We start from the raw sequence: 15,718 nt of genomic DNA, 5'->3' as shown, positions 1-15,718 counted from the left end.
TATTACAAAAAAACATAATTTTCTGGAAATATGAGGATTATAAATGGGTATAAAATATCCACAGCAAAGAATAAATAAAGTGGACCACAATGAGGAACACAAACCCCTCTTTTTTGCTAAAAAAAAGTTTGGCTCATCTACTCTCTCTGAAATACCCAATCTGTGTACTGAAGAATTATACTGATGCCATAAAAGTTAACTTTCAAGAGGCAAGCCTTATATTTCTCACTCAAGAAATGTAATGCTAAAGGTAAATTAAATTGTGGTTATGATTCTTCACTATGACCATTCACAAAAATATTATGAACATTGAAAAGGCAGATTAGTGAATACATCTAAATAAATTTAATATTTTTTAGTACAGCATAATTTAGTTTTAGAAGACAGAAGTAGGAGATAACAGAGCACCTAGCAGAAGACCATTTAAGGACTTGAATACTGTTGACTGTAAAATTATAGAAAATAGTTGGAGTCACACTGAATAAGAAATATGGAAAGTATCTGATAAGTAAATTTGATGAAGAAAAATGCCACTCTTGGTGGTCAGCATGCAGTTCCTCATCTCAGTTGAAGATGAAATGGTATCTAGCAAAATCCAGTCCCACCAACAGATTTCATGGAAATGCAATTTAAAAAATGAGGTTGTATGCAGTGTGGCCTTGAACAGGTAGCATGAACTCTGCATTGCTATGGAGCTGTCCCATTAACTCAGTGAAACAAGGAAATGCCATGGGGAATGGATATACAGACTTGCCATTGTTCAATTTATGTTCATGCCAAACATTTTATTTTTATTCGTTTCCCCCAGTTAAAGCATCAAATTGTATCTAGTTTACACCTCCACAACACAGTATCTTGTGTATATCTTTCTGTTACTATTGCCTTCATCTAAACATTAAGACATAACATGGACTTCTTATAGATGTAAATGACCACTTTGTTTCCTTCACGATGCAAGTGAAGTGAATAGAAAATAATAGTGGATACACTACCCGTCTACACAATGATGCAGAAAAACACAATAGATAGGCTTCACTAGAGCACATGCTATGCTACACACAAGAATTCCATTCTGCGCATTTGACATCCAGGCATATTTTCACAGAGCTGGTATGTACATGTAAAAGCAACATTCATTTTAGAGTAGATCGAAATGACCACCTCGCATCTGCAAACACTTTGCAACTAACTGGATCATACTTTGCTGGACCCTATGCAACACATCTGCATCCATCACTATCAAAGCACCATGCATGCAAGCTTTTAGGTCAAGTACATCCATGGCTGGAGTACATTAAATTTTCTGCTTTATGTGTCCACACAAATAAAAATCTAGTGGGTTAAGGTCTGGGGAACATGGAGACCATGACACTAGGTCTCCATGACCAATCCATTTCATGGTACACCATCAGGCTGAAATCAAAGCTGTTGCTGAACACCAAATAAAATGTTTTCTAATTTGTCAAGCAAACTATTGCAAAGAAACATACGATATAGGGTTGCATTCAACTTATCCAGCAATAGGTAAGGGGCCCAAAAGCAATCCTCATATTATTTCACCCCACAGGTTTATGCCAAAGTGTGCATGAAAGACACATTCAAAGGTGACATGTGGACTGTGTTCCAACCAATAGCGGCTATTGTGGATGTCAAAAATACCTTCTTGAGTGAAGTTAGATTCATCAGTCCATATCATGTTATTTATAAAATGATGGTTATTTCCACCTGGTGCAAAAGCCATTCATGAAACTTAACTTATCAAACGCAGTCTTCTGGCTGCTGGTGTTGAGTTAATGTGTAATGATATGGGTGCAGTTCTTCATCATGCAACACTTCAACAACCAGTCTTTGAAATATCACGGATACTTCTCTGAGGTGATTGCTGAACTGTTTCAAGATACACGTCCTCTGTTTATGGAGTTCAACTAATCCTTGGATGACTTCTGTCTATTATTTGTGGATGAAGATTATTGGTTTCATGAAGGCATTGATCCAGGTGATTAAAGACATTCTTGTTGGGGATGGTGCCTTTGAGGGTACCATGCAGTATATGCATGAGCAGCAGCAGCAGCAGCAGCAGCAGCAGTAGCAGCTTGGTTATCAGATGCACCCAGCACCAAAAACATATCGACATATTCATCATTTATGCATTCCACTTGGAAGCTGCCCTACATGAACTTGACAGGACCAGTAGACAAATGCATGCACTTTAATGGATCCCACTGTCATGTGATAGGCTACTGTAATATCACAAAATTATGTCCATCATATAAAGGATGAGAACTGGGGAACAAATGCCTAAAAAATAAAAAATGAATCTGGTTAGTATTTGGACCATGGCTCTATGGTAGATGTGGGTTTGATGTCCCAGCAATCTACTCAATGAGCTACTACAGCTAGTACAATAGTGTTCAGCAACACATTCCCTTGTATATTCTAATGTGCAGTAAGATGTGACTCTGTTGCCAGCTCCTTGTTTCCAAACATGTGTTTTCAAAATGCAACCAAACTGATTTTCCTAGATTAACTTTTGTCTTGAACCTGGAAGGGGAATTGCATGCCGATTCCAAGTGCAAAATTTATTCTACACCCTGTATACTCTAATGATATTTACTTATGAGCTAAAATAAGTTTCATCTACATTCATAGCATGTAAAGATTATACCAAAGGTACTTAGCATTGTGCGAGATGTTATGGATTTTTTTATATTTCAATCATGCATGAAGCATGGGAAGAATGACTGCTTCATTGCCTCTGCATATGCTGTAATTAGCATAATTTTGTTTTCATTGTCCCTTCAGGAGCATTACATAGGAGGATGAAGTATATCTCCAGATCCTTCACCTAGTACTGGTTCTTGAAAGGTTGTAAGTAAGCTTTTGCAGTATAATTTGTCTCTATATTTAACAGGTTTTCCAAAATTTTCAACATTTCCATCACAGATGGCAAATTTTAAAACACATCCCAATAGCACCAGTGATTTGTAAAACTTAAATGGCAACCCTTGTATATGGGCAACAGGACAAGTCACAACATCTTGTGGCCATGTCAGTGGAGGTCGATGCTACAGCCTAAACTTCACACTTACCACACTCACAATGAGGTGGCTGATTGGCTGATGCTCAGCAGTAGGACTTTGCTGTTTGTATTCTGCATGCACACAATACACTTTCCTCTTACCATTTCCCTTGCCTCTATGATAATGAACAACATGTGATACCATCATATTAACAAACTAGGTTTCTATTGGAGGAACCAATACATTCAAATCTGTGGAACATACTCACTGTTGAGATGACAAACTATAATGCATGGTTATCTCCTTTGTTGTTTTTTGCACATATCCTCATGGAACAGTTTCCAAAAATGTCACTCCTCGTTTTTCCTTATCTAACAAATCATCATATCTCCAACTTAACATCAACTTCAATATAATGTAATTTTAAAATTATTCAAATGCCACCATTTGGGAAAATTGAAGGGTCAACCCTGCAAGTATAGTCAAATCGCAATGAAAAATCTTCAAGTCCTTTCATTTCTCTTTCATTCAGAAATGCTCTTTATCTACTGATCAACTAGATCAACCAATACAGTCTACAGTGAGTCACCACATATGTGGCCTAATGACCAAGCTGTCAAAATGATCTAATTCTGTCATTATTTGTCATGTCCATATAAGATGAGAAGATTATATTGCAGACCAATGTGAACACTAATCTGTTACATATTTTGTAATGTTTTTACAATGACATACCGATCAACTATTCTGTTGTATTCTCTTGACCATGTTGAATAGCAGGCACTAGATCCTGATGGCATATGGCTAATAATGTGTACTTTTTCTCCTGCTGCTTCAGCTGCAAGTAATGTTTCTGCTAACCACTTGAGCTGTTCACTTGGATCTGCAGGCTTATAGTGAATCCACCTATGAAACAGTTATTGTTGTACTGAATTTCAGAACCATGAACATAAATCTGTTTTTATTTCATTCATTTTCACACACACACACACACACACACACAGATATATATATACATATAAACGAAAGGATGTGGGTTCTAAGGGAGAGGGTAAGGAGTCATTCCAATCCCGGGAGCGGAAAGACTTACCTTAGGGGGCCTTTTTGCCTTTTTGCCCCCTAAGGTAAGTCTTTCCGCTCCCGGGATTGGAATGACTCCTTACCCTCTCCCTTAAAACCCACATCCTTTCGTCTTTCCCTCTCCTTTCCTCCTTCCTGATGAAGCAACCGTTTGTTGCGAAAGCTAGAATTTTGTGTGTATGATTCTGTTTGTTTGTGTGTCTATCGACCTGCCAGCGCTTTTGTATGGTAAGTCACATCATCTTATATATATATATATATATATATATATATATATATATATATATATATATATATATATATATATATATATGATGCTACACCTATGTCTATTCTGCAAACCACTGTGAAGTTTGAGTCAGGCACTGTACTACATGTTAGAGTTTATTCTTGTTCTATTTGTATACTACCTCTGTGTGCACTGTAATTAGTATAATTTTTTTTTCAAAGTCGTTACTGGAGTGATATGTAGAGGACTCTGGCACATTACTAGATTCGCCACATAATACACAGTCATGAAACATTGTAAGTAGAGCTCCAGGGGATAGTTGACATACATTTTCAAGACTCTTTCCCCTCATGTTTTTCAGCTCTTCTGTAACACACTAGACATTAAACCTGAGATTTCTGGGGGTCACAGCTTGTGATGTCGGGGTAGCTAGTACCTAATACTACCAGCAGATGTCACATTCAGAGAGTCATTCTCTTCAAGACTTACGAAAATGACTGTAGTTAGTTTGAGTTAGTTTCAGATTTGTTATGGTTTCTGTAAGTGTTTGCACTCTGATCAGACTGCAGGTTGTATAGATTTTATGACTGAGAGTGTAAATATGAGGTTTCCTCTAACAACAGAACCTCATGGAGCAGCCCCATTCAATTTTCTTTACATTTTTAGGATTTGGAAGTCTATGGCCAAACATCAATTCCTTAAAACAGTGTGACACAATTTTAGGAAAGAAAAACTTGAAAATGTTGCCATTAAAAATTATTTCTGAGCACTGTTAAGGGCAAAACACTTGGTGTGTGTTATATAGGTGCTTGTCAGTGAATGCATAGCATTGAAGTCTGGTAACAGGAGGATCCGCTGTCTGTGTCTGCTTTATTGTAATTTTTTTACTTTTATTTAAATTGTACATTTTTTTGTCCAGTTGAAATTATAATAATCAAATAGTGAATCATAATTTTCTAGTGAAACCAACATCATTTTATTCTCAGTTATGAGTCATATGAAACAAATTAAAATTTGATACAGACAAGTGAAATAACTTAAACACAGCAATAGCACTCCAGAAAAAATGTACACTCAGCAGTGCAGTATGTGCTGAAATGAAAATGTCCATGCAGATTAAAACCAGATTAATCTACCAGGAAGGTTCATCCGTAATACTGGTGCATTTTGTATGCTCGTTTTGCTGTCTAACGAGGAAAGAAGAAATTAGAGGGCTTTAGTAGTAAACAGAGGAGATACAAAAACCCAGAAAAGTGCATTTGCAGTTGACAAATAGATCATTTTGTAGATACTGTTCAGCCTTTTGAATTTTTAGATACTAGAACCTTCTAGATGACTGCTGTGAGGGATGTCCGTCATAATATTTGTTTGCTTTTTCACTTTACTCACTAAGTTTTACATGAATATATTTGTTTGTTTCCATAAACATCACTTGTTCCACCAAGTATTGAAAAATACTAATTTTTTGATGGACTATAATTCTTTAAAATTTTGTGCATACAACCTCCAGAGTTTATGATGGCTTTATCTCCTTCTATTTGCAGGTAATGTAAAGAGTCAATCACAGTTTTATCATGATCCAGAACACCATGCTTCATTTCTGTATTATTGCTGGCTATTGGTACTGATAAATTGTGAGTACATAATTTACATTTTTATTTTTTTATTTTTATTTATTATTTATTATTATTATTATTATTTGCAGTTAGTACCGGTAGCACTGTTTACTGTAAATAAGTGTCCAATTGAAGATAACTCACTGAAAAAATTGCCTTGACAATACGTTAGACTACAGAATTTGTAGGCTCATGACACACCACATATACAGATTTACTATCTAAATTAAGGAATTAATATTTATCGTGGAGTTTTGTCTTATCTAGTGTAGTGCGTGTTTCATGTTTAACTTATTGCACTTGACTTGACACCTAAATTTGTGGTAGGTTCATGTTATTTTGCCAATGGCCTCACCACAGTGGTAACACTGGTTCCCATCAGATCACCGCAGTTAAGCACTGTCATGCTTGGCTAGCACTTGGATGAGAGACCGTCCACTGTGCCAAGTAGTGCTGGCAAGCGGGGTGCATTCAGCCCTTGTGAGGCAAACTGAGGAGCTACTTGATTGAGAAGTAGGAGCTCCAGTCACGAAAACTGACAATGGCCGGGAGAGCAGTGTGCTGACCACACGCCCCTCCACATCCACATCCAGTGATGCCTAAAGGATGAGGATGACTAGGCGGTTGGTCAGTACCATTAGGGTCTTTCGAGGCTTCAAAGCGGAAACATGAAGCTTTATAAATAGCTTTTACATTAACTTTATTGAACTCCATATACTGTTAGTGTGAACATTACTAAAGAGCTGTATTGGTCCAGTAAACATACTATAATGCAACAGCCTCCCCCAAAATCATTATGAACTGTCTGATACCACATTTTTTTAAAATATGTATCCATATATTTATTGTATGATTCAGTGCTTCCTAGGGTCTTTTATGGGTATTTTCATAGGTATCATTCAGTTCAGTTTCCCCAAAAACATATTCTTCTTCATAAATACATATAGAATATTCTGGAATGATTTGCATACTTGAGATTGTTAATAGAGTATTGCCATTAACAAAAATATGTACATATGCCAAATTAAATGTTAGATTGTGAAATTGAAATAATAAATGTTTAGCAACAAATATTAAGAGGCTGTGGAAATGTTAACATAAATAACTAATGCCTCTAATTACCATAATTGTAATTTGTAACTTCACTAACACAAAAACCTCATTACAATTCAAATGAAAATAACAGTCATTATCTAGTGATGTAATTTCATTCATTATTCACTTTTATGAAATTCATTGTAATTAATGATGCTTGTAAATTATGCAGATATTTACCTCTTGTTAGTTACACCACCCAAATTTACAAAATTTCCAGTATCTGAGAGAACAAGTGTGTATTTAATTTATTAAATCTGGCAAAGCATGATGTGTATACTTCAAAAAAATGTTAGCAATAAAATCCATACAGTCACTTATTACAAAGTTAAAGTAAAATCAAAATAATTGTGGAAATCAGATTTTGAATTAATTTTCACACATAAAACCAAAGACGATCTATGTTATAACCTGTACAAATGCAACAGCAGTTAGTTTAGATGAAACTGTTTTTAATTGTAAGTTACATTTTGCAATAAATTAACAATGTTAACGATTGTTAAAAATTGCATTTAAAGCAACACAGGGATGTTGCATGGAAGCCAGTCAGTCAGTCTGTGTTTTGTTTACTTCAGGAGTCAGTGCAGTTCAGTTGCCAGTTCTGTCAATCAACTGATGTCAATAAATAATTTGTGAAGCTTGAAACTTTCGTTATGTAGCATCCACAACATCGATGAACCACAGGCCAATGCAAGTTAAGTAGTAACATTCAAAAATATGGTTGCAATACAATACTTCAAAATTTGTTTACACAGTTTTATCTTATTTTTTTGCCTCAGTGCCAGAGGTATAACAATGAAATCCTGCACTTGGCTACAGTCTCATTTGTATCTATACTTTTGCAGAAACATGGCTGTTTTAGTGGTGTTGGCCACTGTTTCAGTGTAATAGGCTCTCTGAGAATGACTCACTGAGAATGACATCTACTGACAGCATTAGGTATTTAGCAGCCTGACATCATGAGCTGTGACTCTCAGAAAGCTTAGGATTTACTGTTGAGTAGTCAAATAAACCTGATGTCATTTGTGTTGTCATTCTTTGTATTCAATAAATATTAGTCTTATTTAGTCTGAAACACTTGATATATAAAGAAGCAGAATACAGTGCTGCAGTCGGCAATGCCTATATAAGACAACAAGTGCCTGGCACAGTTGTTGGATCAGTTACTGCTGCTACAATGGCAAATTATCAAGATTTAAGTGAGTTTGAATGTGGTGTTATAGTTGGCGCATGAGTGATGGGACACAGCATCTTTGAGGTAGTGATGGTGTGGGGGATTTCCCAGTACAACCATTTCATAAGTGGTAAAATATCAAATCTCTGACGTCACTGTGGCTGGAAAAAGATCCTGCAAGAATGGTACCAGTGATGGCTGAAGAGAATCATTCTACATGACAGAAGTGCAACCCTTCTGCAAACTGCTGCAGATTTCAATGCTGGGCCATAAACAAGTGTCAGCGCGCGAACCATTCAATGGAACATCATCAATATGGGCTTTTGGAAACAAAGGTCTACTCGTGTACCCTTGATGACTGTGCAACACAAAGTTTTATGCCTTACCTGGGCCCATCAACACTGACATTGGACTTTTAACAACTGGAAACATGTTACCTGGTCATACAAGTCTTGTTTCAAATCGTATTAAACGGATGTATGTGTACACGTATGGACACAACCTCATGAATCCATGGAACCTGCATGTCAGCAGGGGACTGTTCAACCTGGTGAAGGCTCAGTAATGGTGTGGGGTGTGTGCAGTTGCAGTGACATGGGACCCCTGATACAACTAGATATGACTCTGACAGATGACATGCTTGTAAGCATCCTGTTTGTTCACCGGCCTTCATTCATGTACAGTAGAACAATGCGGCACCCCACACATCCAGAATTGCTACAGAGTTTAAACACTTCCGCTAGACACCAAACCCCCCAGACATGGACATTATTGATCATATCTGGGATGTCTTGTAACGTGTTGTTCAGAAGAGATCTCCATTCCCTTGTACTCTTACGGGTTCATGGTGTATCTTCTCTCCATCACTACTTCAGACATTCTACATTTACATCTACATCTACATGATTACTCTGTAATTCACATTTAAGTGCTTGGCAGAGGGTTCATTGAACCACAATCATACTATCTCCCTACCATTCCACTCCCGAAGAGCGCGCGGGAAAAATGAACACCTAAACCTTTATGTTCGAGCTCTGATTTCTCTTATTTTAATTTGATGATCATTCCTGCCTATGTAGGTTGGGCTCAACAAAATATTTTTGCATTCGGAAGAGAAATTTGGTGACTGAAATTTCATAAATAGATCTCGCCGCGACGAAAAACGTCTACGCTTTAATGACTTCCATCCCAACTCACGTATCATATCTGCCACACTCTCTCCCCTATTATGTGATAATACAAAATGAGCTGTCCTTTTTTGCACCCTTTCTATGTCCTCCATCAATCCCACCTGGTAAGAATCCCACAACACACAGCAATATTCTAACAGAGGACGAACGAATGTAGTGTAAGCTGTCTCTTTAGTGCACTTGTTGCATCTTCTAAGTGTCCTGCCAATGAAAAGCAACCTTTGGCTCGCCTTCCCCACAATACTATCTATGTGGTCTTTTCAACTGAAGTTGTTCGTAATTTTTACACCCAGGTACTTAGTTGAATTGACAGCCTTGACAATTGTACAATTTATCGAGTAATCGAATTCCAACGGATTTATTTTGGAACTCATGTGAATCACCTCACACTTTTCATTATTTAGCATCAACTGCCACCTGCCACACCATACAGCAATCTTTTCTAAATCGCTTTGCAACTGATACTGGTCTTCGGATGACTTAACTAGACGGTAAATTACAGCATCATCTGTGAACAACCTAAGAGAACTGCTCAGATTGTCACCCAGGTCATTTACATAGATCAGGAACAGCAGAGGTCCCAGGACGCTTCCCTGAGGAACACCTGATATCACTTCAGTTTTACTCGATGATTTGCCGTCTATTACTACGAACTGTGACCTTCCTGACAGGAAATCACGAATCCAGTTGCACAACTGAGACGATACCCCATAGGCCCGCAGCTTGATTAGAAGTTGCTTGTGAGGAACGGTGTCAAAAGCTTTCCAGAAATCTAGAAATACGGAATCAACTTGAGATACCCTGTCGATAGCGGCCTTACTTCGTGCGAATAAAGAGCTAGCTGCATTGCACAAGAATGATGTTTTCTGAAACCATACTGATTACGTATCAATAGATCATTCCCTTCGAGGTGATTCATAGTGTTTGAATACAGTAAACACTCCAAAACCCTACTGCAAATCGACGTCAATGACATAGGTCTGTACCCTCCTTAAACACTAGTGCGACCTGCGCAACTTTCCAATCTGCAGGTACTGATCTATCGGTGAGTGAGCGGTTGTATATGATTGCTAAGTAGGGAACTATTGTATCAGCATAATCTGAAAGGAACCTAATCGGTATACAATCTGGACCTGAAGACTTGCCCGTATTAAGCGATTTGAGTTGCTTCGCAACCCCTAAGGTATCTACTTCTAAGAAACTCATGCTAGCAGCTGTTCGTGTTTCAAATTCTGGAATATTCCATTCGTCTTCCCTGGTGAAGGAATTTCAGAAAACTGCGTTCAATAACTCCGCTTTAGCGCCACAGTCGTCGGTAACAGTACCATTGGCACTGCGCAGCGAAGGTATTGACTGCATCTTGCCGCTTGTGTACTTTACATATGACCAACATTAGGCGAGTCCATGTCACGTCATGTTGGAACATTCCAGCAAGCTCTCAGGGGCCTACACGATATTTGGCACGTGTACCATTTTCTTTGGCTCTTCAGGGTACAAGTGTATTATAAACAATCTCCTTTGTTCACTGACTGCATTTTCCCAGTATTCAAAGTCCATCACTTGCTTTGCCTCTGATTAAGTGTATGTGGTCATTCCATTTCATATCTCCACAAACTGCTACATCCAACTACTTGTATGAGTTGACTGATTCCAGTTGTGTCTCATAAGCTACTATGTTTTTGCAATTTGTGACATGTGAACATTCAAAGCAAGCTGCCAATGTTTGCACCACCTGGAAATCTTATTAACATCCGACTGAATATTTGTGCATCTTTTTTCATATAGTGCTTCATTATCTGTGAAAAATCTGAGGTTACTATTAATACTTTCTGTCAGATCATTACTATATAACATGAGGTGTAAGGGTGCCAACAAGATACACTGAGACATGCCTGAAGTTACTTCTACATCACTTAATGGCTCTCCATCAAAATAAAAAGCTATGTCCTCCATACCAAGGAATTCTGAATACTTGTATAGTATGAGTGCATTTGTATTAGGTGTAATTTGTAGAGTTTCATTTTGCAGTCCACAAAGACTATATTGATATTGATGGGACAGGAAAATTGTTCATGATAAAAGTTTTTGGTTCCAAATATCAGATCTGCTTAGGCTACTGAAAATCAATTGAATTGCATTGGGAAAGAATACAGTCGTCATTAGAACTTCAAAATGTAATTTTGCTATTTTTTATACCAAAATAGCAAATCTATATGAGACATATTGACTGAAATAAATATTTTTTAGATCTGATGCTAGGTTATTGGGTAAATTATATGTCATATGGACTTTTTTTCTGTTCTTGCAGATATTTAAATTGCGAGCTGCCCAGAAGTTAACTCCTCTTTCCTTAGAGTGTAGCATAAAGGTAATATATTGCTTGCCTCACTGGCACTATCATCTAACATTTCCATTAATGATTTGAGAATAACATTATTTTTTGAATAGCTGTTTTGAGCCACTACATTGGTTAAGCATATTAAGTAATTGATTTGACACATACACTATCTGATCAAAAGCATCAGGACACTCCTATGTGATGCTCATCTGACTACTAGATGTCACAAGAGGTGCATCCACCAGCATAAAAGTATTGTGTTGTCAGTATAAACACAGTTACAATAGGTTGGGTCAATCAGGAGACCTCAGTGACTTTGAATGTGAACTAGTCACTGGGTGGCATCTGAAGATAAATCCATCAGGGACATTTCGTCCTTTATAAAGCTGCCCAAGTCAACTCTTGGTGATGTGATTGCAAACTGCAAATGTAAAGGAACAACTACAGCTAAATCAAGACCAGGCAGACCACATGTGCTGACTGACAGTGAACGCCGGGCATTGTGGAATGCAGTGGTAAAAAATTACATGAAAGCAGTGAAGGGATAATGCATAAGTTACAAAGTGCTGCCAGCAGTCGAGCTAGCACTATGACTGTGCATATGGAGTTAAAAAGAACGGTATACAATTGTTGATCAGCTCCCATAAATGACACATTTATATAGTCAATGGTAAGTGATGCTTGAGGTAATGTAAACAGTGATGATGCCAGACAGTGGCTGACTGGGAATAAATTAGCGGAAAAGCTGAGTCGCAAATAGGCACTACAAAAAGATTTTCATACTTAAAGCTTTCAGCCAATGGCCTTTGTCAACAATAGACACACATACGTACACACACACACAATCATGCAAACGCAACTCAGACACATGACTGCAGGCTCAGGCTACCGAAACCACACTGCGAGCAGCAGCACCAATGCCTGATGGGAGACACGACTGGGTGGGTGAAATGAGCCCCTGGGGTGGGGAGGGGAGGAATAGTATGGTGGGGATGGTGGACAGTGAAGTGCTGCAGGTCAGGCAGCGGTCTGGGGAGTGGTGGAGAGGGAGGAGGGAGGGGGGGGGGGGAGTAGCAGAAAAGGAGAGAAATAGAGAGAAATAAATAAAAAAATAATAAAATAAAAGAAATGACTGGGTGTGGTGGTGGAATGACGGCTGTGTAGTTCTGGAATGGGAGCAGGGAATGGGATGGATGGGTAGGACAGCGACTAATGAAGGTTGAGGTCAGGAGGGTTATGGGAATGTAGGATGTATTGTAAGGAAAGTTCCCACCTGCACAATTCAGAAAAGCTAGTGTTGGTGGGAAGGATCCATATGGCATAGGCTATTGAAGCAGTCATTGAAATGAAGGATACAATGTTCACCAGTGTGTTCAGCAACAGGGTGGTGCACTTGTTTCTTGGCCACAGTTTGTCAAACAGTGAGTGGTGTGTGGGACATGAAGCTGAATGGGTGTGCCTGAGTACTCAGCATCCTGATGACTGCAGTGAGTTGAGACCATTCACTGTTGGCCTATGAGGGACCCTGTTTTCCTGCAGCATTGACTGTTGCTACTGGTGAGTTTAGCTGGCAAGTAGCAACTCTCATCACATGCAACCTGGTTATGAAGTGCATCAGTCAATTGTGGTATTGTAAAGATGTCGAGATGTACTGAACAACTTGTTAGCAGCTACGAGCAGGAGGGCGGTACTATCTGGTATCTACTTGGAGCCCTTAAGCTATTTGGCTCATTGGCATTTATTTGAAATTATGTATGAAGACTGTTCAGTGAGTACTGTGCCAACAGATAGCTAATTCTGCCCTGATTTGTGCTGGCCATTAATATGGTTCCTTTTGCCTTTCAGTGACCCCATTTGGGGCTGTGTGTGTCAAGTTCTAAGTTAGCATTTTGCAATGTTAATCCTGTACTAAAAATCAGTGTTCATTATCACAGAGTATTTGATACTACTGATTGTGATTTCTGTTTGTTGTAGACCTTATGGTCCTTCCTGGGATGAGTTATTGGTTTTGGCCTGTAACTGAAATTTTTTGCACTCTGCCTAAAGCTATGCACATGTGGGTCAAGTGTGTGTATGTGTGTGTGTGTGTGTGTGTGTGTGTGTGTGTGTGTGTGTAAGCTCATATTTGCACACTGTAAAGGGACATCCTCCTCTAGCATTACTTTTCTTCAACAGAAGTTATTGATACCAAAAACACTTTCTCCCTTTTAATCAGTTTAATATTTTCTCAGCTGTTTAACTAAAAGAATTTCATATGATTTTGTATATGATGTGGTATATTTCAGGCTATAATCAATAAAAAGAAATTATTTTTGTTGTTACAATCAGTATGTACTCTCTTCATTTAGAAACGTTACGAAATATCTGGCACACTTAAAATTCCTATTACTAATTGCACAATCAGATGATATTTATTATGTTTACTTCTGGATTCATTAATAAAATAATGTTGTAGATTAACAGAAAGTCATTTGTCAAGAAAGTTCGTAAACTCTTTGGGATATTGTTAGTCCCACAGAATGGAGTAGTAGTGGGCATGCCTCGGATGTGATTGGACATGTTTTTTTGTTTGGCAACAACAATGTAATTTCGATTTTGAAGTGGAAATTGTTAAGACAGTATGATATAGAAAAATATGAAAGAGTAAAAATCAACATAAAAACACCCAATTCGTCAGTAGTTACTATATCAATTTGAACCATGAGAACCTATAAAGTCAAAAAAATTTCAGATTCAAGGATCAGCCCCTAGATGTGAAGAACTGGAGCCATCTATGAAAAAGGAAGGTAACTACAAAATTTTATAGTAAATCTAACTGCTCTTGAAGCTTATTAAAGGAGTTTACTTTGAAGTCAGTGACAGTCAACAAATGATGTGAGCGAGGGGTAGATTACTCGATGTTGAGGAGCTCTTCGGGTTATACGTGCACATTTTAACCAGTCATCTGCTATTTGGTGCTTATCCAAATTACAGCCTCTATTAGCCCCTATACCTTGACTTATTTAAGCTTGTTTGAATTATTATGTAATTATTCTTTGAAATTACTTTGCACAATGTTTCTTGTTATAGCTAGGGAGATTAAACTGCAATGTTTATGAGTGGGTTGCTCCTATACTGAAGTTTTAATAGTTGGTTTCCTTGAAAATAATCTTTAATTGCCCATTTAAGTATTGCTGTGTAAGTTAATTTCCATAAGTTAATTTCTATCAAACTCATTTGCTGTTTGTTGTTTGGTGTATGTTGACAGCCTTGTATCAGCAGTGGTTATTAATTGCTGTTCTGTTGATCCAGGGCAGGGACACATTTTCCTTATTTTTGGTGGCTTTTCCATCATCACAATAGGCCTAGATGTTGGCAGGTCACATAAGCTTCTGTGGATCTTCCGTTTCACCCTCAAGTTTAGTAATTTATTGGCATTCTTTTGGTATCATGCTGCAGTGGGGGTGTTGCCAGATTAGGACTTGGCTCTGGTGATTTTGGGGAAGTAATTGACTTGGTGTTTCTATTGTTGTAAGGTCCTTGTGGGTATGTGATGAAGGCCTTTGTGCACACTGAGTGCCAAATTTCTTGATTTCTTTATAAAAAAATAATGGTTTGTTTGTCATTATCATTTAAATAGTGTTTTAAGGACACAGTAGTATATTTTAATAGTTAACTTGATTTATGTGTAACAGACTTTTGGCCAATCAGTGAAATATTACTGCTTGTCTCATTTTTTACATGTGGGTAGCATTTGGCCAGCTTGGTTGTGTCTAGTCTGTATGGGACCGGAATAATATTGTCTTATAACATCTAAGTGTCATCAGTTGCCTTATGCTCACTAGTATTGTCAGGAAAATGGAAAATTTAAAGTGGATGTGTACCTCCTAATGGTGGGATGGCTAATGGACTTTGGATACCAATATTATGTGTACTTGTGTCTAGTTTCTTGTCTTGGAGTAGGTCTGGAGCTTAATGTTGCAGTGGAGATGTATGC

At 37.9% G+C, this 15,718-nt stretch overlaps 1 protein-coding gene across 1 annotated transcript in view; it reads right to left on the bottom strand.

Moving 5' to 3' along the window:
* Positions 1–15,718, bottom strand: part of LOC124775935 (sphingomyelin phosphodiesterase-like) — a 160,436-nt gene that overhangs the window by 28,809 nt on the left and 115,909 nt on the right. The window contains exon 8 of the mRNA XM_047250780.1: positions 3,756–3,926. Within this exon, the coding sequence (XP_047106736.1) occupies positions 3,756–3,926 (171 nt within the window). The remainder of the gene's footprint in view (positions 1–3,755; positions 3,927–15,718) is intronic.

This window comes from Schistocerca piceifrons, chromosome 2 (assembly GCF_021461385.2).
Source record: "Schistocerca piceifrons isolate TAMUIC-IGC-003096 chromosome 2, iqSchPice1.1, whole genome shotgun sequence".
Taxonomy (NCBI): Eukaryota; Metazoa; Arthropoda; class Insecta; order Orthoptera; family Acrididae; genus Schistocerca; species Schistocerca piceifrons.
This window is presented reverse-complemented; position numbering and strand designations above follow the sequence as displayed.